The following is a 27,473-nucleotide window of genomic DNA, read 5'->3' on the forward strand; positions in this document are numbered from 1 at the left end:
CTTCCATGCCCTCCTTAAATTCTGCCCATAGGATCTGTCCTTGATTTAGAATGGTCTTTTATTCTTTGATTTTTAAAATTATCTTTAAGTAGTTGTACAAAGGAGTTGCCATTTAACAAAGCAGTTTGTGAAATACAATATATCTTAATTAATGTCACCTCTTTCAACATTCTTATCCATCCCTCTCCACCCCTTTCCTCACTCTTCTTAATTTTGTAGGATATCCATTGGATTCTTGACTGCCACTATTTCCTCTTCATTCATCTATCTTTTTCCCTTAGCCCCTTCCTAATGTTTTATTTTGCCAAACTTTAACTTTGCATTTCTAAGGAATTACACTATTTGAGATCTCCTTTGAATCAACTATATTTCAGTTACCTCATTTGTATACACTTGCATACTACCCAGTGTGTTTATGTATACGTTTATAAGCCAAATCTAGATTTCACATATAGGGAAAAACATGCATCTTTCGTCTCTCTGGGCCTGGCTTATTTCACTTAGCATAATTTTTCCAGGTCTTTCCATTTCTTTACAAATAGTACAATATCATTCTTTCCAATGGAAGGGTGAATTTTCATTGTGTATATATATATCAAAATTTTTGATCCATTCATCCATTGAGGGGTATCTGGGTTGATTCCATATCTTGGCTATAGTGAATAGTGCTGCATAAACATGGTTGTGCTGGTGACTTTACTGTATCCTGGTTTGTAGAATTTTCTTAATACTTAACATTTTTCTGATAGATGTAATGGTTCATAGAATTATATGAACCCTAAATATGAGGATATTCTTAGGTCATGTTGATCAACACCCTTATTGAAAAACTTGAAAAAAAATACTTGCCATATTATGATCATTTAGAAACAGTGTCACTTGTATTCCTGTGACATTTTTCCCATAAGAGTGCCTTCTTTGAAAAGGAAAGTGTTTTGAGAAGGCAATTCAGCAACATTGTTACAGAGGCTATAGAACATAAACTCAGTTTATAATTTTTGCTGAACTGACCTTGGTGAATAGTATCACAACATGCCTCAATGTGAGTAGATACAGATTTTCCAGACCAGTTATTCTAATTTCACTGATTTGTCTATGCAGAACTTGCTGAAGAAACATGAAGCATTGGATACTGATTTTGCTGTCCATGAGATCCGAGTGCAAAATGTATATGCACAAGCAGAAGACATCCTGAGTAAGGTGAGTTCATCCAGGGATTCTAAGTCACACTTAGGTAAACATGAGAAGAACTACCAAATTCACATTTCTCGCTCTGGACACTCCTCGGTATACAGGTTCATCTCCTTCTTTTTCCAACCTTGCTGTTGCAGGAGGAAACTCAGAACAAGGACAAGATTTCTGCCAAGATCCAGGCTCTCAGTGAAAAGGCTCCTTCTCTGGCCAAAGCAATGGCTTCTTGGAAGTTGCAGTTGGAAGATGACTACGCCTTCCAGCAGTTTAACTGGAAGGCTGACGTGGTAGAATCCTGGATAGGTATGAAGAGTCAGAAGCAGATTCTCTGGGTCTAAGAAATCCTAATCAATTCCATGTGTAGATTGGATGTGGGGGCTGTTTTCCCTTTCCATGGTAAAAAGAGATGCTTCCTTTACAACCTGCTCTTATGAATTCAAAATTGAATTCATATATATGCATGAGAACATAGGAAGCTTAAGTGTCACAATTCCACAGAACACAGGGTTTTTCAGAGAGGACTGGTAATTTTGTGTATGGTATTCTGGAAGGTGACTCTATCACAAAACATTCTGGGACATAAACTAACATGGGTTGACTTGCTCACAACTTTTATCCAATCTGCAAGTTGCCATTGTTGATAAAAAGCTCAACATCCCTCCATTTTTATTTTGCTAGAGGACAGAAAAACCATCCATTTCCCACCAGTGCTCCCGTATCAATGGGTTGCTTACCCAAAGAATCAAGAGATTTTCTTGCTCTTTATTTTAAATATCCATTTCCTCCTCACAAAGGCACATAGAAAAACCACTGTCTTGGGGTTTGTTTCACCCAACATCAACTTATCTGACCTTTTCTGCTTGTCTCAGACATATACTAGTTATTGCAAATAAGGGAAACCATGGGACCTATGTTTCTTTGGGCCTGGCTTACTTCACTGAATATAATTTTTTCCAAGTCTTTCCATTTCCTAACAAATGGGCAATGTCATTCTTTCTGATGGAGGCATAGAATTCCATTGTATTTGATGTTGGTATAATTTGTGTAGGGGAAAGGAAGAAACAAATCATTTAAATAGGGATACAGGTGGACCCATTGCAACAATGAGATGTACAAGACGTTATGTCGAAAAAAGAACTTTACAACTTTGGCCAGGGGGAGAGGGGGGTAAGGGGTGGGGGGGAACGGGAAGGGATGGAAGGGGAAACAAAGGAGGAGACATCAATGCTTGATAAGAAAGGTACTCATTACCTTGCCCATGTAATTGTAACCCTTCTGTATGGTATTTTCACAATTAAAAACAAAAAGAAAGAAAAACCACCGTCTTTCTCTTCTTCCTGTTGTTCTTGACTCTTTAGGTGAGAAGGAAACAAGCATGAAGGCCAAGGACGGTGGCGCGGATCTCACTGCCTTCCTCACTCTCCTGGCAAAGCAGGTCAGAGCAGATGGATGGACGCAGGGTGACAGCCTCAGCCTGCATCACACAGAAGCTCAGTCTTCCTGAGTATTTTGCTTGGATCGAGAAACTGCCAGGTTCCAATACTGTATCACATTCCAATATCGTACTAATACTAACTTTTGGCATAATTTAAAATCTAATTCTAAAATATGCATTCACTTTGCCAGGCACTGATGGCTCACACTTGTAATCATAGCTACTCAGGATGCTCACATTTGAGGATCATGGTTCAAAGAAAAGTCTGTGATACTCTTAGACCCTTATCTCCAGTTAACCACCAGAAAACTGGAAGTAGAACTGTGCCTCAAAGTGGTAGCGCACTGGCCTTGAGGAAAAAGAGCTCAGGGACAGCGTCCAGACCCTGCATTTAAGCCACTCGACCAAATATATATAAAAAATATAAATATATATAATGTATGTATATATCTATGTATGTTTGTATTTATTTATATACATGTATATATCTATTTATATACAATATATAACATATTATATAATATACTATATTATGTTATATAATTGGAACATAGCAATCATTCCAACCCTACTTACATATTTTCTTTGTTCCAACTCTTTTTTTTGTTCTTCTGTCTTTTTCTTTTAATTTTATTGTAAAGATGTTGTATAGAGAGGTTACAGTTACATGAATAAGGCAACGAGTCCATTCATTGCTTGTCGATCATTGTTACCCCTTCCCTTGCTGATGCCCCACTATCCCTTCCTTCCCCCACTTCCCCCACTCCTCTCCACCCCCCACTTGCCCCCACCCAAAGTTGTAAAGTTCGTTTCCAATCTACTGTCCTGTGGGTCTCATTGTTGTGATGGGTCGTCCTGTGTCCTTGTTTCACCATTTTGTTATTCCCCTTCCCCTCACCATTAGACAAATGTATATACAAGATGCAAGGTACCAAAATCAAGTACAGTGACAATAGGGGATATACCACAGGGGAAAGAACATACAGAGGAAACAAAAAAAATCACCAGCAACAACAAAGACAGACCTCTTGTGTCCATTTCACTTAGCATCAACTTATATGATCATATGTACATAATGTTTGAGCTTTTCAGTTCATCTGATAAGATTGTCCTATACATAATGCTAATTATTGCAAATAAGGGAAGCCATGAGGCCTAAATTTCTTTAGGACTGGCTCACTTCACTTTTTATCTTGTCCATAATTAAAAGCTGGCCATCATTGGGTGTGCCTGGCCCTTGGCCTATTTCAATTCTCCAATTAATAACCTGTCTATGGGTCTTCTCAGGACACACTGGACGCCAGTCTTCAGAGTTTCCAGCAAGAGCGACTTGCAGAGATCACTGAGCTGAAGGACCAACTTGTGGCTGCTCAGCATCACCAGAGCCAAGCCATTGAGGAGCGCCATACTGCCCTGCTGCGGCGCTGGGAGCAGCTGCTCGAAGCCTCTGCAGACCACAGACAGAAATTGTTAGAGAAGCAGCTGCCTCTACAGAAGGTAAGACAAGGAAAAGTGATGAAGCATGATCCATCTCTATCATCTGGATAGTGGCTGCAGAATTTAGAAATAGTAGAAATCTGCTTACAGAATCTATAGATGTTGTAAGCCATTAAAAGTGATCAAGAAGACATTTAGTTTTTGGCAGTACTGGGTTTTAAACTCGGGGTCTTGTGCTTGCTAGGCAAATTTTTGTATCACTAGAGCCAAGAACTCATGTTTTGTGTTTGTTTTTGTTGTTTGAGGGTTGTTTTCTTCTTTTTTCTTTTTTGCTTTATTTTTTAAATAGGATTTATATTCTTACCTAGGGCCCATCACAGACCACAATCATACTTTCTGTGCTTCTCACATAGCAAGTATGTACCACTATGCCCAGATTATTTGTTGCAATAGGATCTTGCTAACTCTTTGCTTAGGCTAGGCTCAAGCTATGATCTGTGTCTCAAGTATCTGGGATTATGGATATGAAGTACCACACACAGTCAAGAAAATAATCTTACAGAGCAACAAAGAGTTCATTTTTTAGATTGGTAGGAAGTTATTAAGCAATTTTAGTATCTATTAATTGTACAAAATAATGGTTTTCATTATAATGGAGATACCTTCATACTAATGTTTATTGAAGCACTATTCACAATAGCCAAGTCATGGAGACAGCCTAGACACCCATCTGTGGATAAACAGATAAAGAAAATGTGGCATATGTTCACAACAGAGTATGACTCATCCATTAAGATGGAAGCTTTTTTAAAATGAGCAGTTATGCAACTGATTTGAGGTGGAAGTAAGGTACATATAATGGAAAGGGCAAATGGGACAAGAGGGTAGAAGGCTTTACTTCACAGTAAAACGAAACAAAACTGACAGGCAAAGATCAAAGCTGGCCTTGTGCTTTGTTCAAGGAGCAAATGGAGCACAGAAAAAGTAGCTATAACATGTTCTCAACTGTACTAACCACTCTTACATGAGATCGCCTCCAGGAGTCATGTAATATCTCTGAACTGGTGGCATCCTCTTATGAAATAAGACAATGTTGCCTGCACCATTTCTTACCTTTCTGAGCTATTACTATTTAAAGGAGAAGATGGATCTAGACATGAGTGTAGACTAGTAAGTCCTGTATAGAAGGAACGATTCAAATGTTCTTTCCAGCACTTTCTGTTACAGTATCTGCAATGTTGATAATAAAAATAAAAAAAAAAACAAATCTCAGGGGTTAGTAAAATTACTGAATACCCCTAGACCAAAAGGAACACTGCACTTGGCAAGAAGTTAAGGCACAGAGTTAGAGATATAGAGAAACAAACATGCAAGTCAGAGACTCTGGATTGCTAGTTAATTTCTACTCTCCTGAAGAGCCTACAGAAATAAATCTCAAATGAAAATCTAAAGCAATTAGACTGGTGATTTTACATATATATATGTATGTATGTATAGATATATATATATGTATCTATATATAGATACATATATATGTATCTATATATACATATATAGATACATATATATATATATGTGTGTGTGATCACCTTGTGCCTGTTGGTTTTAGTTTGCATTGGGACTGTCTATCATTTATTTTAATCCTCAACCTTCTCTTTAGCTGAGGTGTTTTATCAGGAAAGATGGGGGTACCTTTTGCTTTCCCTGCAGGCTGAGGAGCTGTTCATGGAATTTGCACACAAGGCATCAGCTTTCAACAATTGGTGTGAGAATGCAGAAGAGGACCTATCGGAGCCTGTGCATTGTGTCTCCCTCAATGAGATTCGCCAGCTGCAGAAGGACCATGAGGCTTTCTTGGCCTCCTTGGCTGGAGCTCAAGAAGACTTCAACTATTTGCTAGAGCTAGACCAGAAGATTAAGGCCTTAGATGTGCCCTCTAGCCCTTATACCTGGTTAACAGTGGAGGTGCTAGAAAGGATCTGGAAGCACCTGCCTGATATCATTGAGGTAAGGTGCGGAGGGAAGCACTAAGATGTTTTCTGTCTGTAGTGACCATGACCACATAGTATATTATCAGAATCAAGGGACTTTTGAGAAATAAAGGAAGACTGTCAGTATCAAGCCATGAACCAAGACTGAGAAAAATTGGAAAACCTGCATTATCTACAGTACCATTGGCATACTTGATGTGCCATCGTTTGGATAATCTCATGCTTTGGGGTTTGAGAAATGATTCATGGAAGTGAATGGAAGCCCCAGTAGAGGATTGAAGTTGTAATGATGAAAAGTTCATGGCTTTTGCATAAGCACATGGACACTCACTTGTGGGAGATGGGAACTATTTTGAGAGAAGGATGTGCAGCTGAGTCTACAAACTGGTTCCTTTATCACAAGGAAAGGCCTGTGCTGTGAACTCTGCTGTCTGTGGTTTGGGCTTTTAGGAACGGGAGCAGGAGCTGCAAAAGGAAGAGGAGAGACAGGTGAAGAATTTTGAGATGTGCCAGGAGTTTGAACAGAATGCCAGTACCTTCCTCCAGTGGGTTCAGGAGACGAGGTAGGCTCTGCTCCCTCCAAACCTGCAGGCCTAGGCTGCACACGTTATTTGCCACCGGGACGGCATGTGTCTTTTTTTTTTTTTTGGTCGGTCATGGGCTTGAAATCTGGGCCTGGGCGCTGTTCCTCAGCTCTTCAGCTCAAGGCTAGCGCTCTACCACTTGAGCCACAGCGCCACTTCAGGGTTTCTAGTGGTTTATTGGAGATAAGAGTCTCACGGACTTTCCTGTCCGGGCTGGCTTTGAACCGCGAACCTAAGATCTCAGCCTCATGAGGAGCTAGGATTACTGGCATGAGCCACCAGCGCCCGGCATACGGCATGTGTCCACCAGCGCCCAGCATATGGCATGTGTCTTAAGGAAATGAAGGGGTTCTTATATGATGTAGTCTATGTCCAACTCATGACATTTTGTCTGTTCTTTATGGTCCATTAGAATTTGTTTCTGGATCAGTCCTGGCAAAAATCATGAGAGGGAATTGCTGTCCATTGAGGGCCCTCTCTTCATCCCCCTGATTTTCCTTCAACTGAAGGAAATAATTGCACATCAGAACAATAAAAATCACGTGTATATAATCCATTGTATTTTTTTCAAACTACTTCCATATCCATTATTGTATTTATGTAACCTTCAGAGCTACCTTGAAGAGTACCCAGAGCAGCTGTCGTTACCTCTGCACCTCTGCTCCCAAGAGTGAAAGGAAGTTCAATAGACTACTTGACTTGTTTAAAGGTCACATACATATTTACCCATGCAACTTATACAATACAAAGCATGTTGCCCAACCACCCAAGCTGTCATGAGAATCAAAGGGATAATCTAGGTTAATTATATTAATCAATGTAAAATGCTTTGTATGTGAAGATAAAATTTGTCATGCCTTCTGGGTGATGACCTGGAACAGAATAGATACAGAGGGTGGAATCTATTAGGATAAAAGCTCAAAGTTAGTAGAGTGTGTCCATTACGTGGGTCAGAATTGTGTTTGTAAAGTATGGCCATCCCTACATACTCATTGGTAAGGATAAATGAAACAATGAACAAAGTAAGACCCTGTGTCGGGTCTATAAAACATCTGACAAAGATCAGATGAAGCATTGAGGCCTCCCCTTGCCTCTGCCTTTTGACCTTTTGTCATACCCTGGCAGTGGATGCTCGGTGCTAAGCACATCCCCTGCATGCGTGTTCTCTGTGCTGAAGCAAAGAGCTTTGTGGAATGCTGAGCTTCTTAAAGGGAGGCCCCCTGGAAATGCATGTGGACAGGTTTATATTTTGTGACTGCAAAAATCTTAGAATGTTTTGTAAACCTGAAGAAATAAGATTATTAAAGTGATCTATATTAATGTATTGTTTCTCTTTTCTTTCTTCTGATTCCTGCTCCATGCTCTCCATATCCAGGGCCTATTTTCTGGATGGGTCAGTATTTTACCTTATCATGTTTTCTTTCTCATGTTATTATGCAAGAATTAGATAAAGAGGCCTCAGTAATGATGCATCATTATCCCATTGTGATCTGATAGTACCTAAACTAAAATGTAGAGTGAGAAATAAATCTTTATACTTATCCTCCAGCAGGTGGCACCCTGCCTTCATTGTTTCATTGCAGAGTCAACCCTCTGTGTCTAGGTTGCCTGCATCTGTGGATTAGTATAGATTGACAGCATTCATTGCAGCTGATTTTCTGACCTCTGCCCTCATGATTCACATCTCCTGTAGAATAAATATCCCAAAAAGGGAAAAGAAAATATTCAGAAAGCAAATTGTGTCTGTGAGGAACACATACAGACATTCCCTAAACATTATGAGCTAACAATTACTTTGCAGGATGTTTATATTGTATTTGGCATTATTAGAGATTAGTTAAGGTGTATGGGAAAATATGTGGGTTATATGCAAATCCTTTATGATACTTGAGCGCTCACCATTTTGGTAGCCACATGATCCTCAAACTAGTTTCCCAAGGGTATCTAAGAATAACTATGTATGAGAACAGACCTAGGAGAGACAAAGTGAAAGCCTTCTTCTAGGCAGAGAAAAATTGGGATAGGCATTACTTCCTTTCTCATTAATCTGGAAAGATTGCCAGAGACGGAAGAATTTGATTACAAAGATTTGGCTTTATGCATCTTTTCAAAACAAGCCAAGTAACTTGGGAGAAGTAGAAGCAGAATAGGTGATTTGAGTTGGTATGTTTGCATGAAATATTGACCTCTGACTGTATGAATAATGTTTCCTCTTGATCTTTAACTAGATCTTTGCTCAAAGAAACAGGAACTCTAGAATCCCAACTGGAAGCAAATAAAGTAAGTAACATTTGTTCAGTAGCTGAAGCTATTGCTAGAATTATTAAGAGTGAAAGGAAAACCACTTAAGAGAAAAACTCTGCTTACATTTCTAGGCAAATATCATCTAAAATCATGAAACGAAGGCTGCCGTCCCACTACACTCTCAATTTGTATCCATAACTATAAGCCACTACTTTGTGGGTATAGCCCTCAGCCTATCAATGTATCAATGTATCAAACTACACAACATAGTTAATATCTACATTCCAAGTTGTTATAATGATGAACAGAACAGATATAAAATTCCCCAGCCTACAGCCTGAACACCAGAAAATATCTGCAGCAATTAATGTGATCAAGTGATGTTATCCAACCTAGATTATCTTATCTCCTGACAATTGAACGAAATAATGTTTTTCAATTTTATTTCATTGCCTCTTCTCAGAAAACAAAAAAGTTTAGTTAAATTTAATTTTCTCCTGACAGGAGAAGAGGTAAGATGACTGATAGAATTTGAGAACACAAGTCTTATATGTTTTTTCTCATACATTTCTTCATCATCAGAATCACTTTGCTCCTATTCTTCTTAGGGAACAATATTACTTCATTAGAAAGCATAGGAAAGATGTAGAAATTTGGCACATAAGGTGCCCACACACATCTGTCCACACTGATGAAGGAGGTCCAGTACTGGACAATGCAGAGCGGATATGAACCTAAGAGCTCAGTCTCAGCCAATAGCATAGATAATTTACAATGTGATCACTGGATGCTGATGATGCCTTAGTCGCAGAAATTCTACTCTTCTTTGTCTGCAGTAGGCAATTATTCACACTTAGCTGTACATGTGAAGAGTATCAGAATGACAGAATTCATCACACCTAAACTTCTCACTATCTTAGAAATGATTGCAGAAGTGAACCAGCTTTCCCAAGTTGCTAATTCTTCATAGAGGGCAAAAAAAAAAAAAAGCATCCTAAAAATAATCAAAAAGGAGCAATTTAAGAGAAACTCGAGCTAATCCGCATCTTCCCTCTCATCTCTGGGTTTGTAGCTGATGAGACTACCTCTCTTCTCTGTTTTCCCTCCAGAGGAAGCAGAAAGAGATCCAAGCAATGAAGCGCCATCTGACCAAGATTGAGGACCTAGGGGACAACATGGAGGAGGCTCTGATTCTTGACATCAAATACAGCACCATTGGACTGGCCCAGCAGTGGGACCAGCTCCACCAGCTGGGGATGCGAATGCAACACAATCTGGAACAACAAATCCAGGCCAAGTATGGAGGGTCTATAGCCAGGACAGGGAGGGGTGAAGATGGTACTGGGTATTAAGAGCATAACAATGGCTATAGTTTTAAGATCTGTTTAAAAAAAAAAAAAAAGCTGCTTCAGATATAGTACATGCACCGGAAAAGCCAGTGTTTTTATTTTCATGGACTCACAGATGGACTTTTTTTTTCATATAGTGAAATCTATCAGGGAATAAGAGACATTCCTCTCCCCAAGAGAACATTCATTATACGCCCAAATAATATGCAGTTCTTAGAGTCCCTTCATCTGATATTCATAAAGGATTCCATTTTATAAAGTTCCATTCAAGAATATAATATCAAAAATGGAAGGAATAGCCAAAGTACAGACTAACATGTCAGAAAAATTAATTTTCCTAGGTCAGTTAATTACATCAAGGCACCCTTATGTCTCAATAGCTTCCTGGCAGTATGGGGTTTTATTTGTCCAGATGAGGAATTGGACAACTTTTTCTCTAAAGGGCCTTGTTATTAATAATTAAGTCATTATGAGTCGTATAACTTCTTTTTTATGATATTGGGGTTTGAACTCCAGGCCTCTTGCTTGTCAGGCAAGCACTCGACTGTTGAGCCATTCCTCAGGCCCAGGAGTCATGCATCTTCTGCTGGAACCTTTTATCTCTGCTAATACAGCTGAAGAGCAGCCATAGATAATTTCACACATGAATGAGCATAGCTGTGTTCCAATAAAACTTTATTTGTGGACATTAAATTTAAATTTAATAAACATTCATGTTTCATAAAATATTCTTTCAGTGAGAGTCAATCATGTAAAAACCCACCATTCTTGGCTCATAGGCTGTATGGAAGCAGATGGCAGGCTGACTCTGGTTCACAGAACATATTTTGCTAGCCTCTGAGATTGATGAATCTGACAGTATATTTTCCATTCTAATTCTCTTTCATATGGCATGTCTCTTGCTATTTTTCTGTTTTAGTTGATGGGTTAATTTCTGTGGGATTTTTTTCTTTCAGAGATACCATAGGTGTGAGTGAGGAGACACTAAAGGAGTTTAGCACCACTTATAAGTGAGTATAACTTCAGAGTTGACTGACACTTTGTTTACTTGCCCATTCTTCATAAGTTTACAAATGACTAATAGTTTTCTCTGTGTGGTTGCATAGGATCTTAAAATGAAGATCTAGATATATGTAAGTGCTTTCAGTCATTGATTTAAATATAATGTCTGTGAGACTCCAGGAGTTGGAAAACACATCTCATTTATGCTCTGTGCTTTATGATTTTCTTCCTATTCATCATGTTTAAAAAAATGTACAGCAATACAAACAGACAGGTTGAGTTCTCTGAAAACAATAACACGTTAATAACTCTCTAGTTGATTCAATAAGGTCTATTCTTTCCTTCTGTAACTTGATGTTCTTTTGAGCTTCATAAAATGTTTTCACCCTTTAGACACTTTGATGAGAATTTGACAGGGCGCTTGAGTCACAAAGATTTCCGATCCTGCCTGAGAGGACTCAACTATTATTTGCCCATGGTGGAGGAGGATGAACCCGAGCCCAAGTTTCAAAAGTTCCTGGATGCTGTGGATCCAAGCAGGTAAAGGGAGGACCACGGGATCAACAGAACAGTCATCGGGGCTTAGAAGGAATCTATCAGCAAGTATACTGTTGATCATGCATGCAATTCATTCATTTGGAAAAGAATTTGGAAAAGAATTAGGCATCTCTTGGTGTTCTTTCAAAGCTAGCTCAGAAGTAACACTAACTGTTACTCAAATTCTAGCTTTGCAACTTGCCCAGTTCATGACAAATGGTTGATCTATGAGTTTTTGCTGGCTGTAAGCATAGGACTTAAGAGTCCTTTCATGTATGTGAGATTTGGAGGGAAATATGCATGACTCAAAGGCATGGAGGGTGGAATTGTGTGGACTTGTAGGGGAGCAGCAGAGTTATACATAAATCAAGCCATTATGACAGATTAATTCTTTCTGATCATTAAACATAGAAGAAAACCAGAAATGATTTAAGTACCTGGGGCTGGTGATGGTAGAACATTCTGGAACTGTCTCTATAGAAACAGTCCGGAGTTTAAGAAACAGTGTTTATTTGTCTAAGGGAGTGAGGAGGGGGTTCAGAATAGCCACACTACCAGACATCTTATTTGAAGGAGGACCGTGGAGGTTCAGACTTCCTTCTGCCTCTGCAACCCTGTTTAGGACAGGGCTCTGCTTCTGTCTTTGGAAGCTACATCTCTCTGTCTCTCTGTCTCTGTCTGTCTCTCTCTGTCTGTGTCTCTGTGTCTGTCTCTTTCCTTCTCCTCTCTCCTCTCTCCTCTCTCTCTCCTCTCCCTCTTTGCCTTTCTTCTCTCTCCTCCCTCTATCTCTCTTCTCTCTCTTCTATCTCTCTTCTCTTTCTCCTCTTTCTCTTCTCCTTCTACCTCTCTCCTCTTTCCCCTCTCTCTACTCTTTCTCTTCCTTCTCCTCTTTCTCTCTTTCCTTTCTCTCTTCTCTCTACTCTCCTCTCTCCTCATTTTCTTTCTCCTCTCTCCTCTCTCGCTCCCTTTCCCCTCCCCCTTCATCTTCTTACTCTCCTCACAGGAAGGGCTATATCTCCCTGGAAGACTATACATCATTCCTGATTGACAAGGAATCGGAGAATATCAAGACCAGCGATGACATAGAGAGTGCTTTCCAAGCCTTGGCAGAGGGCAAGGCCTATATCACCAAAGAGGACTTGAAGCAGGTCAGATTCCCATGGCTTCTGCTACTACTATGCATTCATCATAATCTAGATTTTGGCCATCTTGTTATTGGTTGCCTGCTTTGAAGGCCTCTGGCAACATGGCCACTTGTTCTGCTCAGATCTCCTCTTTCACAGAATGCCACTTGTCTGGGCCACTTCATTCTGTTTTCATCTAGCTGAAAAACAGAGTGGTTCTCTGACTGTCAGAGTTCATTCAAAACTCGCAACTCAGTTTTAAGGCTGCTTCTTGCCACTTTCATTTAATGAGATAAATTTAAGAAGTGAGAAGTAGAAATAGAGTGGATGAGCTCTATATTGGTCTTATTCACTGAAAATCATACATTTTTAAGGGTATCACAGAAACAGGGCTTTTTTCTTCTTTCAAAGGTTCTCCCCCTATCACATTTCCAGCACATTAGAAACCAAGGGGATGCATCTAGTTGAATCTCAGTGACTATATCTTTATCTTTTTTCTTTTCTTTGCAGGCCCTAACCCCGGAACAGGTGTCATTCTGTACCATCCATATGCAGCAATACATGGACCCACGAGGTCGAGGTCATCCTGCCGGCTATGACTATGTGGGCTTTACCAATTCCTTCTTTGGCAACTCATAACAGATCATAGAAAAGTTTGGTGTGGTGGGAAGTATTGGGTTTGAAATGGACAGGCAAGTGTGGAGGGTGAAAAGACTCTGTGTGTGTGTGTGTGTGTGTGTGTGTGTGTGTGTGTGTGTGTGTGTGTGTGTGTGTGTGTATTATGCTAAGCCTGGGGGGAGGGGTGTGGAGCTAATAGAGATGTTGAAGAACAACTCCTCTCCTGGTCACTATTAGGAAATTCCTAAGTCTTTATTTTTTTATTCATTGTATTCTGCATATTTTTATCATTTTGGCATTTTTTCATTATAGGATGAAGCATTTCTTTTTTAAAGAGAGATTAAACTGTTTCTGCCCCAATTGGGATTCTGCATTTCTGGGAACTATACTATTATCTAAATCTGGGCAGATAATTAGACTGTGATAAACAGCCATAATAAACTACAAATAAAACCTAAGATGACTTACAACTTATTTTTAGAGTGTGCTTGAATTTTTATAGTTTAAAAGTAGTATATTTGATACTGGGAATCTAGGATATTTTTGTTTGTGAAATAAAGCTAAACACCTGTTTTTTCTTAATTTGGTCCCTTTCCATTCTGTGCCATTAGAGTTGATGTCATTACTCTCAGAATGACAAAATTGCAGCATGACAGGATTCCTCCATCTTGTCTTTCAATCCCCTGAATTCACTCTGTATTTCAATGTGATAAAAATAACATCTGTGTCTATTTGTTTCCATATCCTGTTACAGTAAGGCTCAGTAGAAATGTTTTTAAAATGATTAACTAAGGGGAAAAAAAAAACAGGAGATGGAACTGAATCCAGGAATCTTCAGGACAGATTTGGTATGAGTAGGTTCAAATACCAGCATTTGGATCTGATTTATACAAGTTACTGGTGTAATTTGCTGGTGAGGAAATCTTGGGCTTTTTTATTGCTGTCTTGGTTTGTTTGTTTTTGCCTTGTGTAAAACTGCTAGTATCCTGCACACACAGCCTTTATCTCCCAATGAACACTGCTCCTGGACAACCATCTTCAGAGTCAATTCTTTCCTCTTGTAGTGATTAATCCTTTTTTAGGGGAGATTTTTCTAGGAAAAAATCTTGTCACAGGAGTCACTTGAAAAAAAACTTATTTCTAACTAAAAAAATTTTACCCATAATAACATTTAACTATTTTATTGGTTTATATAAGAGGAACCAAATACAATGACATCTAACAATCAAGAAAAAACTTTGAAAATTAATGGCAAGTTTTTAAATATACATGATTACAAGTCATCAGAAATTTTACAATTGCAAACAATATAGTCAAATAGGCCATGGAGAATCAATATCATCTAATATCACAATGACCAAGTATGGACTTTCTAAAACTTTGCATGTTGAGAATATCAAAGAAAAGAGAGGCCAGGCACTGGTGGCTCATGCCTGTAATCCTAGCTACTCAGGAGGCTGAGATCTGAGGATCACAGTTCAAAGCCAGCCGGTGCAGGAAAGTGCATGAGACTCATCTCCAATAAACCACTAGAAAACCGGAAGTGGCGCTATGGCTCAAGTGGTAAAGCACTCTCCTTGAGCTGAAGAGTACAGGGACAGTGCCCAAGCCCAGATTTCAAGCCCCACAACTGACCAAAAAAAAAAAGAAAGAAAGAAAAAGAAAAAAAAAGAAAGAAAAGAGAGGATGGTTGCAGTCCCTGTTCCAAGCTTGCCAAGGGTTTTTAGGCTAAAATCAGATTATGAGGAATGTGGTCAGTAAAATGTATTCTCTAAGGCAAAGAACAATTACGAAAAGGATTGAATAATACCGCCAGGAACTGCAATGATTATCTAAAAAAGCAATAAGAAGAATGCCATAAGAAGCTCTTAACTATCAGCTTCATACAGCTCAGATTCAGACTCTGATCTACGTACTACACTCAAGCAAAAAGGAAAAAAAGGAACATTGGAACCAATTACATAAACTAGAAGCTATAAATAGTTTAGTATCATAACAACTAGAATTTGTATCAAATATCCTTCTTGATCTCAGAAGTAATTTCCTTCCAATTAATACTCATCTTTTCCTGACCTTCTCACTACTGACTTCATACAGTACTCCTTGCCTTCACTTTGCTAATGGTCTCCTTTATAACTTACATATTAGCGTCTGTCCCTGAGCCTCAGACTATGGCTGCATCCTTGGTTTTTTTTTTTCTTTCTTGATTCCTACTGCTTCGTTGGCTTTCAAAATTATTTCATTTCTAGTAGAATACTTCTCTTTAACATCTGTGAAACTCTCTGGTACCTTTCATCTCCTTTTCTTGTTTCCATGTTCTGCCTATATACAACTGGACCTACTTCCCAGCATTTTATCCTCCCAAGTCTCTGGGATGTAGATCCAGTCAGACACAATGCCATAGTGATGGCACATGATACTTACTGATCCCTCTGCCTCATTAAATACAAGATGCTGGACGTTGCTAGAATCAATTAGCAAAATGATTTGGCATCCTAAAGTGATATTTTCTAGAAGCACCAAATAAAAATAGTATTGTGCACTTAATGTGTAACTGACTTTTTTCTAAGGGCATTATAATAATCTTCATCAAAAAAGCTCTATCAAAGAGAGATTATTATCATTCCATTTTTGCAATGGGGGTCATAAAGTATTTTTTAAAAACAAAACTTTCCTAGGTCACATATCTTTTTTTTTAAGGTGACAAGACTATGCTTAAAACTCAGCAGGTCCTGGGCTGGGAAGGTGGCTCAGTAGTAGAGCGCTTGCCTTGCATGCATGATGCCCTGGGTTCGATTCCTCAGTACCACATAAGCAAAAAGAAAAAAGCTGGCAGTGGTACTGTGGCTCAAGTGGTAGAGTGCTAGCCTTGAGCTGAAGAGCTGAGGGACAGTGCCCAGGCCTAGAGTTCAGGCCCCACGACCAGACCACCCCCCCCCCCCAAAAAAAAAAAAAAAAAACTCAGCAAGTCCTGTCTCCACTGGGCTGCCACTCAGAGGTGACTGCCTTGGAGAAAGCTGCAACAGGACTTGAATTGCAATATGTGGAAGTGGAAAGCAAGACATAATTCTGTGTGTATGTGGGTGTATGTGTGTGTGTGTGTGAGAGAGAGAGAGAGAGAGAGAGAGCTTGCCCTTTCAAACATATGGTCAAATCCTTACCTAGCATATGAAATTTGAATCATTTGGTGAGATTTTGTAGATTTATTTCTGCTATCTCCATCCCCAATCAATGATGTCAAGATCTGAAGGGATAAAACCTATGAATATCTATTTTTAAAATCCCCCAAGTGGTTTTTGAACCCTTCCTTACTTAAAATTGCTGCATTTGGTAGTAAATAGATCTTTGAATATTACTTAATAATTCTTGGAACACCCTTAGTCTACCATTAGTCAGGGTGTATCCATGGCCTGTTATGCTGCGTGGTCTGAATAGGCCATGGAAATGAACTTGCTGAAACAGCCCCAGTGCAATGCGGGGGTGGCAGCCTAAGATGACCTTCTTCCTCTGACCCGGACCCATTCTGCCATCTGACTTGAATTTGCTTACTTTTCTCTAGCTTATTCTTTTCTCTATACTTAAGCCTCTGCCTCTCTTTAAGAAGATGACAATGGATGTCTTATTTATCCTCTTACCTCTGGTTTCTCCCTGCTGAAATCCATCAGCCTCCATTCTACTAAGGTTAATCTTGTTCAGTCACTTCACGGACGCTGTTCTACTCTCTGCTCAAAGCTTTACTGTGTCCTGTCTCCTCAAAATGATCTGTCTGAAGCAAGGTTTTCAACTGTCACCCATACCCTGCAAAACAAGTAATCTCAACCCAAGCAACTTTCTCAGAAGCATTTTGAGCCATTTTCAGCCCCTTTGTAAAATTCATATATTCTATTACCATCTAGAATCTGATTGTTCTGTACTTCCTCTGTCACCAGTCAAGATCCATCCTTTAGGGCAAGTTCAAGTACTACCTTTGGCATGGAGCCTTCTTTGATTCTCACCCTGGAGTAACCCTTACCAAAGTAAAAGCCAGCATCATTTTTCATAACACATTGTTAGTAAAGATGAGATTGACCCAAGTATTATGCTAAGTTATTTATATGAATGATGCTTTTTCTCTGAGAACACAAACTTTCAGGCTAAAAACATTTCACAGATGAAGGCTTTGAAGCTGACAAAGGTTAAGCAAAATATCTAGGGTTGCTCAGATTGTTAGTGCAAAAGCTTATGTTTGGACTCCTACCTAAGAGCTGTGGGAATTCACTACACTTTTGCTCATTCCTAACAGTTCCTGGAACCACATAGGAAACAATGTAGGTAGAAAGTGCCATAGGTAGAGTAGATTCAAAAAGATAACACCCATATTTGGTAATGACCCCAGAGTTCTTGACACAAGAGAGCACCAGTAATTATCAAGGAAGATAGGAAAATTAGATTTTCTGAAATAGAATCTATGCAGCTTAGATTAAAATGGGGAAAGTAAAATAATGAGGTAGAGAGTTTAAGATCTAAGTTATGTAAATGATAAGAGACACCTAGTGGAAGACAAAGAGAACCTATATTTCCATTTTTCAAGGTATCAAGCTAATCTGCCAAACTTCTATTCACTGAATTTCAGATCTTCAAAGAACATTACAACTCAAAGGGTCTAAATATTTTTGAATCTTCTAAGTGTCCCTGATAAAAACTCCCACCTGTTCTTCCTTGAATGCTCCAAACTTCCTCATTCTGTTCAGCTGAGTTGGAAAATTAACAGTGATCTTCATGCATTAAGAAAACTCTATTTCTTAATGGGCTTCAGTAACTAGGGGTGATATCTGTGAAGATTAATGTAAAAATTCAGATTTTTTGAGCTCACACTTACCAAAATAGGAAGTCCTGTCTGTCTCTGCATTCTCAAGCAACTTGGGAGGAAGGGCCCCTCAGGCTGAGGTGCCCCCGGGGGGCGTGGCCAGGACAGTTGGGGCCTGACACCTGGAATTCCTGGCCCACTGGACTGGGTCTGTCTGGTCTGTGACACAGAGAAGAATGACTCTTTGGACTTGCCTTCATCCTTTTCCCAATAAGTTCCCCCGGAAAGCATTTCTCAGAGCTGTCTGCACAGCCCGATTCCTTAGACTGTAAACGATGGGATTGAGCAACGGGGTTGCTACAGTGTAAGTGACAGCAATAAGCTGATCCCGCTCCAGAGAGTAGCTGGCTTTGGGCCTCAGGTACATGAAAGAAGCACAGCCATAGTGGATAATGACGACTGTGAGATGCGAGGCACAGGTGGAGAAAGCCTTCCTCCTCCCCTCAGCAGAGGGCATCCTCAGGATGGCCACCAGGATGTAGGCATAGGAGATGGTGATGAAGAAGAAGGAGACCAAGAGGACCAGCAGGCTGAGGATGAGGATCCCCAGCTCACTCAGTCCTGTATCCCCACAGGCAAGGCTTAACACTGGCGGTGTGTCACAAAAAAAATGCTGGATCTCATGGGAACTGCAAAACGAGAGGCGGAAAATGACCAGTGTCATCCCCAATCCAAAAAGATAGCCACTCAGGAAAGAGACACCCACTAGCTGGGCACAGAGGATAGGATTCATGCGGCTGGCATAGTGCAGTGGGGCACAGATGGCCACATACCTGTCAAAGCCCATGACAGACAAAAGGAAGCAATTGGTACAAGCCCATGAAGCAGAGAAAAACATCTGGGTAGCACAACCCACATAAGAAATAGCCTGGTCCCCCATAGCCAGGCCAGACAGCATCCTAGGAATGATACCCAAAGTGTAGCAAGTCTCAGAGAAGGAGAGGAAGGACAGGAAGAGGTACATGGGGGTGTGTAAATGGTTATCTAGCCTGATCACTATGATGATGAAGACATTGCTGGTCAGGGTGATGAGATACAAAGAAAGGAACAAGACAAATAGCAAGACTTGCAGTTGCCCAAAGCTGGAGAAGCCCAGAAAGACAAAGCCACGCCACCACGTCGTTACATTGGGCTGCACCATTCTCAATGGTTTTCCTGATTCCTTCCAGCATGCCAGGAGATGGCTGGCTTCTTTAAGATGAAGATGGGATGGGTTCTCGTTTCCTTTGTGCCTTTTTTAACTGGAAAAGGAAAGGTTTAATTTAGACAGCAGAAAAGGCTGGTTAACATTAGACAAAAATGTATAGGATCCACACTTACACACATGTATGTGCATAAGTAGACATCTCACACATTGGTGTGTAAACACACACAAACATGTGACTACATATATGCCATCAAGCATATTCAAAGCACTCACATATAATCATACATATTTTTACACATTCAAAATTATGCAGAACACATTTATCCCAATTACTAGTTCCACAAGTATATCAGCCCTGCCTTGGCACAGAAAGGGCATATGTACTCATCCACAAACAGATGTGAAGATACATGCATCCCATACACACGAATACAAACTTCATTTGTAAGGTACACACTTAGATACACACAGAGTGTAGATGGGAGATTTCATAAATATAATATTATAGATCAGGCAATAAAAGCCAAGAGAAGTGGAGTTACTTTCCAAGATCATACAGAAGCAGGACAAAAGAACAAATCTGGTGGATTCTGATCTAACATTACCATCCCTTCCCCTACAATGATAACATTCCCTCCACACTCTGGTCTGGTACACTTATTTGCACAAATGTAGATTGAGAAACATCTGTTCCATATTAATTGATTGTAACTAATCCCTTTCTTTTTATCCTTTCCAAATTTCTTAGGTTGATAGAGCAAGCCCTTTTCTTGTGTCATCAGCAGCAATCTCTTGTTTCCATTTCTTGGAGTTCATTTTTTTTTTATTTAGAGAATACTTCATTAGTTTCTGTAATCAAACCCACATAGATAAGACCTTACATATTTAATACAGTGCGTTTACCTCTGTACAAATGGAAAAAAATTAAGTTTAACATTTCTAGACCAATATGGCTATTAATTTCTGTACAATGCCAACTCAACACGGTAAACTGGGATACTTTTTCCAAAGTTTTCTTGGAGTTCATTTTGAAAAATATTATTTTTAAAATTTTTCTTCTAAAGGTGATGTACAGAGGGATTACAGTTACATTTCTTTTAAGTGTTACCTACTCCTTCATTTTCTACCGCTCCCCCCCAACTATCCTCATTTCCAACATAAGTATCACTGTTGCGTTGGTTCACTCTTTGTCTCACTATTTCTGTGTTTCCCCTTCCTCTCCTCAAATAAGATAAACATATACAAGACAAAGGGTACAGAAATCAAAACAAAGAGGAAAAGAAAAATAAAGAGAAATAACCGAAAACAGTACTTAAAAAACCCTCTTGTTTCCATTTCTTGGAGTTCATTTTGATAACATCATGTTATATGGTCATATGCACATAGCTATTGAGCTACTGTGATCCTCTGCTAAGAATATCATAGACACAGTCTAGTTACTACAAATGAGGGAACCCATGCAGCCTATGTTTCTTTGGGTCTGGCTCACTTCTGTTAATATAATCTTTTCCAAGTCTTTCCATTTCCTTATGAATGGGGCAATGCCTTTCTTTCTGATGGAAGCATGGAATTCCATTGTGTGTATATATGCTACATTTTCTTGATCCATTCACCTACTGAGGGGCATCTGCATTGATTCCATATCCTGCCTATGGAAAATAATGCTGCAGTGAACATCATATGCATTGAGGCTTTATGATCTGTGCTCCTATGAATATCCTTTGGTCTCACTGTGTGAATGTCTAGAGACCTGTAGATATACATATATAGATACAGATATGATGAATTATGTATATCCTTATGTATACATTTATATACATAATTTGGATAGAATTATGTATATAAATTATACATATATATTACCATCCAGTGTGTTTACTTGTGGAATTATAGGCACATTCTTTTACCCAAATGAGGGAAAGTATGCAACCTATGTTTCTTTGGGTCTGGTTTACTTAATATAATTTGTTTCCAAGTGTTGTTGCCATTTTCGTTCTTTTCCTTTTATCTTGTTTGCTAGTTTGTTTGTCTTTGGGAGAGTAAATGAGCACAGAAAAGGTGGGACAAAGGGAGAGCAAATATAGAAGTGGTACTCACGAGACCTTATGGGGACAGGAGGGAAAAACTGGGAGAGGGTGAAGCATTCAAAAAGAAATGTACTCATTACCTGATTTACATAACTGTTATCCCTCTGTCCATCACCTCTGTAGTAACGATAAAACATATTTTAAAAAAGAAAAATGACTGTGCTGAATGCTGAAGAAAGGATGAGGCTCAGGGCAGGCTGTGTCTCAGGCAGCCCTTAGCTCCATCGCCATCAGGTTCTGATTCCTCCTTGCTATGAACCAAAGCATGGTGGAAATTGGTTCTGATTCCTCCTTCCTTACTTTGCTATGGACGGAGGGAGGATTCTCCACTCACCGGAAGGGAATCACCATGACAACAAGTCCTGCTTCTGGGAAATGGTGCTCTGGACTGCCTCTCAACAGGCTGAGTTGCAGAGAAACACCTGAGATCTAGCTCAGGTGTTCCCACTCCACGGTGAAGTTTCCACACAATACCAGTAAGGTCTTCCACACCTCTAGTTCTGGGTGGCGAACCACAATCATTCTCATCCAAACAGCTTCTCTCAGTGGATTCTCCCATCCCCTGGGATGCTGTCTCAGGGAGCACATCTAATTGTGTTTCTTGTCATTAGTTCACAATATCCTTTAGGGAAAACAGGAAATGGAATGTGAACTAAGAGGTGCTGAGACTGTGGTTTGATAAATAGTTTATGGACTAAATATTTTATTAAACATTTTTATATAATAAGTACCTTTTAGAACTTACAATCTGGGGCTGGGAATGTGGCTTAATGAGAGAGTGCTTGCCTAGCATGCCTGAAGCCCTGGGTTCAATTCCTCACTACCACATAAACAGAAAAAGCCAGAAGTGGCACCGTGGCTCAAGGGTAGAGCTCTAACCTTGAGCACAGAGAGGCTCAGGATAAAGCCCCTGCCCTGAGTTCAAGCCCCAGCACCGGCAAAAATAAAAAGTTGTCAAAACTTACAATCTGGTGAGGAAAGGTTAAGAGTTGCATTTTATGGAAAGGTAACCTATGCCTAGAACAGTTGAAATGATCAATCCAAGATCCTAGAGCTCAGAAGCATTGCTTTTAAATTTATACTATTATTTAAAGTAAAATAGTTATAAAACAAGAAGTCATCTTTTCGCTGCGATGAGTCTATTTCATGGAGGAGTCTGGTTTCAAAGCTGATCTGAAGACTGTCCTGATATCTCTCAACACCACTCCCTTCTTTTATCCTTTTTTTGTGCACTCAACAGTCTTTAAAGGTCCTACCTTTTAATATATTTACAGTGGCAACCAGATTTCAACATGAGTTTTAGAGATGACCCTCAAATAGGGTCGATGTGATATATGTCCACATACTTCTTCCTTCCCTCCTTCCCTTCTTCCCTTCTTCCCTCACTTCTTCTCTCTTTCCTTCCTTCCTTTCTTTCCCTTCCTCCTCCTCCTTGCATTGTTTTCTCCCTTCCTCCCCTTTTCTCCTTTTTTTCTTGTTCTTCTTTCCCTTCCTCCTCTTTTTCTCTTCCTTATTTTTCTTCTTTCCCTTTCTTCCTTCTCTCCTTGCTGTCTTTTTTCTTTCTCCCTCGCAGTTTCTGTTCTCCTAGTATTATTATCTTTAAATGGTTATCCAAGGAAGTTATAGTTTAACATGTCTATGTATGTGTGCAGTGCATCTTGATCAGTCGCCCCTTTTATCACTGTCATCCCAACTATCCCTCCCTCTTCTTCCTTTTTCACATGCATACACTGGGGATTAGGACTCTTACTTGTCCACCATTCTTTTTGTCCATTCATCTAGCCTCTCCCACCAGTACCCTCCCTCCATTCAAAACATGTTTCAGGTTCCTGAAATTTATTTTGCCAAACTGTCTGCTAAGTGTTCAAAGAGTTGATATCATAGCGTTTCATTCCTGTATATACTATCTTTTAGTCAACTTCATTGTATATATGTATATGCACCTGTGTATGCTCACATGAGAGGTTGTGTTTGGGGGTCTAACAGTCTTATAGGAAAGAAAATATGCACCTTTTGTCTTTCACTGCTCTGACTTGACTTTTCCCAGAATTCTTTTTCTTGCAAATGACATAATTTCACTCTTTCTGATAGCTGAATAAAATTTAAATGGAGAGACAGAGAGAGAGAGAGAGAGAGGGAGAGAGAGAGAGGGAAGAAGAAGAGAGAGAGAGAAAGAGAGAGAGAGGTCACATTATTTGGCTCATTCATCTGGGCTGTTTCCATAACTTGGCTATTATGAACTGTGCTGCAATGGACATGGATGTGCAAGCATCTTTGTTGTATACTATCATGCAGTTTTTCAATAAACGCCCAGGAGTGGTATTACTAAATCAGAGTGTAGTTCTAGGCCTAGTCTTTTGGGCAATCTTAATACTGATTTCTATAGTGGTTTCACTAGTTTGCATTCCCACCAACAGTATATTAGGTCCCCTTTTACCTTGAATAGTTGCCTGCATTTGTTGCTATTGGTCAATCAAACATGTCCTTTGTACAATGAATACATGCTAATCAAGAGACTTAACGAGATGAATAACCTACATTTGCTCCTTTTCACAGAAAATTGTTTCCTTTCTGATGTCTTAGTGCTGTTTCTATTATTTTCTTTCTGTGTATACAATACCCTTTAGACATTCTTTATAGGCTGGCTTTTTAGTAGAAAAGAAATCTGTTGGTTTCTTTTCTTCTGAAGACATAGCTATTCCTTCCACCCTTGTGATTTCTAAAAATAGTTTGGTGAATAACAGTTCTTTTCTTTCAACACTTGAGAAAATAATGTGCCTCTTCCTTCTTACCTCAGTGGAGTCACATGAGAAATCCATTGTCACCCAGGTTGGTGTTTACATGAGCCAGTGTGTCTCGATTGCCTCAAAATATTTTCTTTGTTTTTTTTTTCTTTCTTGTCTTTAGTTTGATGAGTCTAATAATGAAGTGTCTTGAAATTAATTTCTTTAGATTTACATCATTAAAGAGAGATCTCAGCTTCTTAACTGTCTTTTATAAAGCTTGATCTTTCAACTACATTTCTTTGTCATAGCCCCAAACCATTCATCTGTCATTCTGATGCTCTAGAGGTTCAAATGACAAATCTCCTATGGGCCAAGAATTCCTCTAGATTTGTCTTTGTTCCAAATTATGGTCTTAGTGGAGTAAATTCTACTGCTATCTCTTCAATTTCATTAATTTATCATCTATTATTTCCATTCTACTATTGATTCTTCCCTCCAAAAATGCTTATTATGGTTATTGTATTTTTCATCTTTGCAATTTACATTCTTTTCAATAATTTTTCATTCTTTGCTGGTCTTTTTATAGGTTATAAAGGGATCTGTAATTGCTTATTGAATCAATTTTATGGTGGTTAATTAAAAATTTTTGTCAGTGTTTGACTACCTAGATCATTTGATATGGTGTTAGTTGATTGCTTTCCTCATTTGAGCTGACATTTTGCTGGTTCTTGATACTATGAGTGATTTTAAAATATATTTTGATTGTGATCATTTGGGTAAATGCCCAAAAGTGGGATTGCTGGGTCATAAGGGAGCTCTATGTGGAGTCTTTTGAGGAACCCCCATACTGCTTTCCAAAGTTGTTGAACAAGTTTACACTCCCACCAACAATGCAATAAGGTTCCCTTCTGTCCACATCCCCTCCAGCATTTGTTGTTATTAGAGTTCTTGATTATAGCCATTCTAACTGGGGTGAGGTAGTATCTCAATGTTGTTTTGATTTGCATTTCTTTTTTTTTGGGGGGGGGGGTCCGGTCGTGGGGCCTGAACTCTGGGCCTGGGCACTGTCCCTCAGCTCTTCAGCTCAAGGCTAGCGCTCTACCACTTGAGCCACAGCACCACTTCCGGCTTTTTTCTTTTTGCTTATGTGGTGCTGAGGAATTGAACCCAGGGCCTCAGGCATGCAAGGCAAGCGCTCTACCACTGAGCCACCTTCCCAGCCCCTTGCATTTATTTTATGGCTAGGGAGGTTGAGCATTTCTTCGTGTGTCTATTGGCCATCCTTCTTTCCTCTTCAGAAAAGTTTCTGTTTAAGTCTTTAGCCCACTTATTTATTGGGCAGTTAGACCACACTAAAGCTACCAGCACGACTACGTTTATTGCAGCATTATTTACCATAACTAAGATATGGAACCAACCCAGTTGCCCCTCAGTAGGTGAATGGATCAAGAAAATGTGGTATATATACACAATGGAATTCTATGCCTCCATCAGAAAGAATGACATTGCCCCATTTGTGAGGAAATGGAAAGACTTGGAAAAAATTATATTAAGTGAAGTAAGCCAGGCCCAAAGAAACATAGGTCTCATGGTTTCCCTTATTTGCAATAACTAGTATATGTCTGAGTCAAGCATAAAAGGTCAGATAAATTGATGTTAGGGGAATGAACCCCAAGATAAGTATTCAAATGTTTTTTTTCTTTCATGCAATTGTTTCTAACATATTTATAAGATGATTTCTATGTTGCTTTGTACGTCCCTCCCCCACAGTATAACTGATGCTTTCACTGTATTTGATGTTGGTATAATTTGTGGAGGGGAAGGGATAAAACAAATCATTTAACTAGGATACAGGTGGACCCATTGCAACAATGAGATGTACAAGTCGTTATGTCGAAAACGAACTTTACAACTTTGGTAGGGGGTGGGGGGAGGATCAGGTGGGGGAGAGGGGTATATAGGAAGGGATTGGAAGGGGAAACAAAGAGGAGGCAACAATGCTTGATAAGAAATGTACTCGTTATCTTGCCCATGTAATTGTAACTCCTCTGTACAGTATTCTCACAATAAACATATATAGAGAGATATAGAGTATTATGTTAGGAGACTTAGGTCTTAATTAAGTCACAAGTTTTTGGTTTTTTTTTTTTTTATTGTGAAAATACTGTACAGAGGGCTTACAACTTTTTACTGTATTTAAGTCACAAGTTTTAATAGAAGATTTCCTTATTTGGGTTTAGCATGGACACTTTATTGATGTGATATCTGGAACAAAGTTGCTTGGATAAGTAATAGGCCACAACAGACTGTTCTTTTTAGAAATGCCTAGCCCAATGTTGCCAACATGGGTTAGATAGAGGATGAATTAAGCAGGTTGGTTCTACTGTCAGTGTTGTAGTGGATGATTGAGGCCCTTTTCTTACTTTGTTTCTTGCTACACTCATAGGCAATTCCAAGACTCCCCACATGCCAAAATTAACTAGTTCATAGAAGTCATGTTCTTCAAGTTCCAATGTGCCTTGCCTAGTTTACTTCTCCTTTCTTTTCAACTTTAGAGCCAACTGACAATTGTTGGATTTTTTTTCCCCAAGTTATTTAGCTATGCTAACAATGAGAAGCAGGGCAACAATTTCATAGACTGTCTCATGTACTCTTGCCTGGGACCTGAATAAGTTTTCAAGAAAATGACAATGATTTTTCCAAAATTCCAAACAATTCTATAATTTATACACTCCCTCACAACAGTACATAAGTTGCAATTTTTTCAAATTCTTACCAACAGTCATGTAGTCAATCCTTTTGTTCATTTATCTCAGGTAGTTTTATAGTAGAATCATTGTGATATCATTTACATTTCTTAATGAGTGATAATGCTGAGCATCGTCTCTAGTGCTTATTTCCTACCCACATATAGCTAAGTCTTTATAAAATCTTGTCAGAAAGGATGTCCACTTTCTCCACTCCACTTCAACCTAGTATTAGAATGCCTAGCTAGGGCAATAAGACAAGATGCAGACATAAAGGGGATCCAAATAGGGAAAGATGAAGTAAAACTTTCTCTCCTTGCAGATGACATGATCTTGTATTTAAAGAACCCCATGGACTCCACTCCCAAGTTATTTGAGCTGATTGGAAACTTTGACAAAGTAGCAGGG

At 39.3% G+C, this 27,473-nt stretch overlaps 2 protein-coding genes across 2 annotated transcripts in view; one reads left to right on the forward strand and one right to left on the reverse strand.

Moving 5' to 3' along the window:
- Spta1 (spectrin alpha, erythrocytic 1) overlaps positions 1-13,986 on the forward strand; it is a 63,317-nt gene extending 49,331 nt beyond the window's left edge. Inside the window, exons 40-52 of the mRNA XM_042681940.1 lie at positions 1,102-1,200; positions 1,332-1,494; positions 2,550-2,626; positions 3,914-4,123; positions 5,774-6,070; positions 6,505-6,617; positions 8,014-8,031; positions 8,867-8,918; positions 9,992-10,179; positions 11,188-11,241; positions 11,627-11,773; positions 12,774-12,918; positions 13,405-13,986. Coding sequence (XP_042537874.1) covers positions 1,102-1,200; positions 1,332-1,494; positions 2,550-2,626; positions 3,914-4,123; positions 5,774-6,070; positions 6,505-6,617; positions 8,014-8,031; positions 8,867-8,918; positions 9,992-10,179; positions 11,188-11,241; positions 11,627-11,773; positions 12,774-12,918; positions 13,405-13,533 — 1,692 coding nt within the window. The 3' untranslated portion in view covers positions 13,534-13,986. The remainder of the gene's footprint in view (positions 1-1,101; positions 1,201-1,331; positions 1,495-2,549; positions 2,627-3,913; positions 4,124-5,773; positions 6,071-6,504; positions 6,618-8,013; positions 8,032-8,866; positions 8,919-9,991; positions 10,180-11,187; positions 11,242-11,626; positions 11,774-12,773; positions 12,919-13,404) is intronic.
- Positions 13,987-18,554: 4,568 nt separating this feature from the next.
- On the reverse strand, positions 18,555-19,499 carry LOC122109125 (olfactory receptor 10Z1). Its single transcript, XM_042681299.1, has one exon. It carries the CDS (start codon positions 19,497-19,499, stop codon positions 18,555-18,557), a length of 945 nt encoding a protein of 314 aa, XP_042537233.1.
- Between the last annotated feature and the right edge of the window lie 7,974 nt (positions 19,500-27,473).

The sequence above is a fragment of the Dipodomys spectabilis genome, unplaced genomic scaffold (assembly GCF_019054845.1).
Source record: "Dipodomys spectabilis isolate Male_0828 unplaced genomic scaffold, ASM1905484v1 ptg000069l, whole genome shotgun sequence".
NCBI lineage: Eukaryota > Metazoa > Chordata > Mammalia > Rodentia > Heteromyidae > Dipodomys > Dipodomys spectabilis.

What these genes read in the sequence shown, in the direction of transcription:
- LOC122109125 (XM_042681299.1), bottom strand. Translation starts at nt 19,499, where the DNA reads ATGGTGCAGCCCAATGTAACGACGTGGTGGCGTGGCTTTGTCTTTCTG.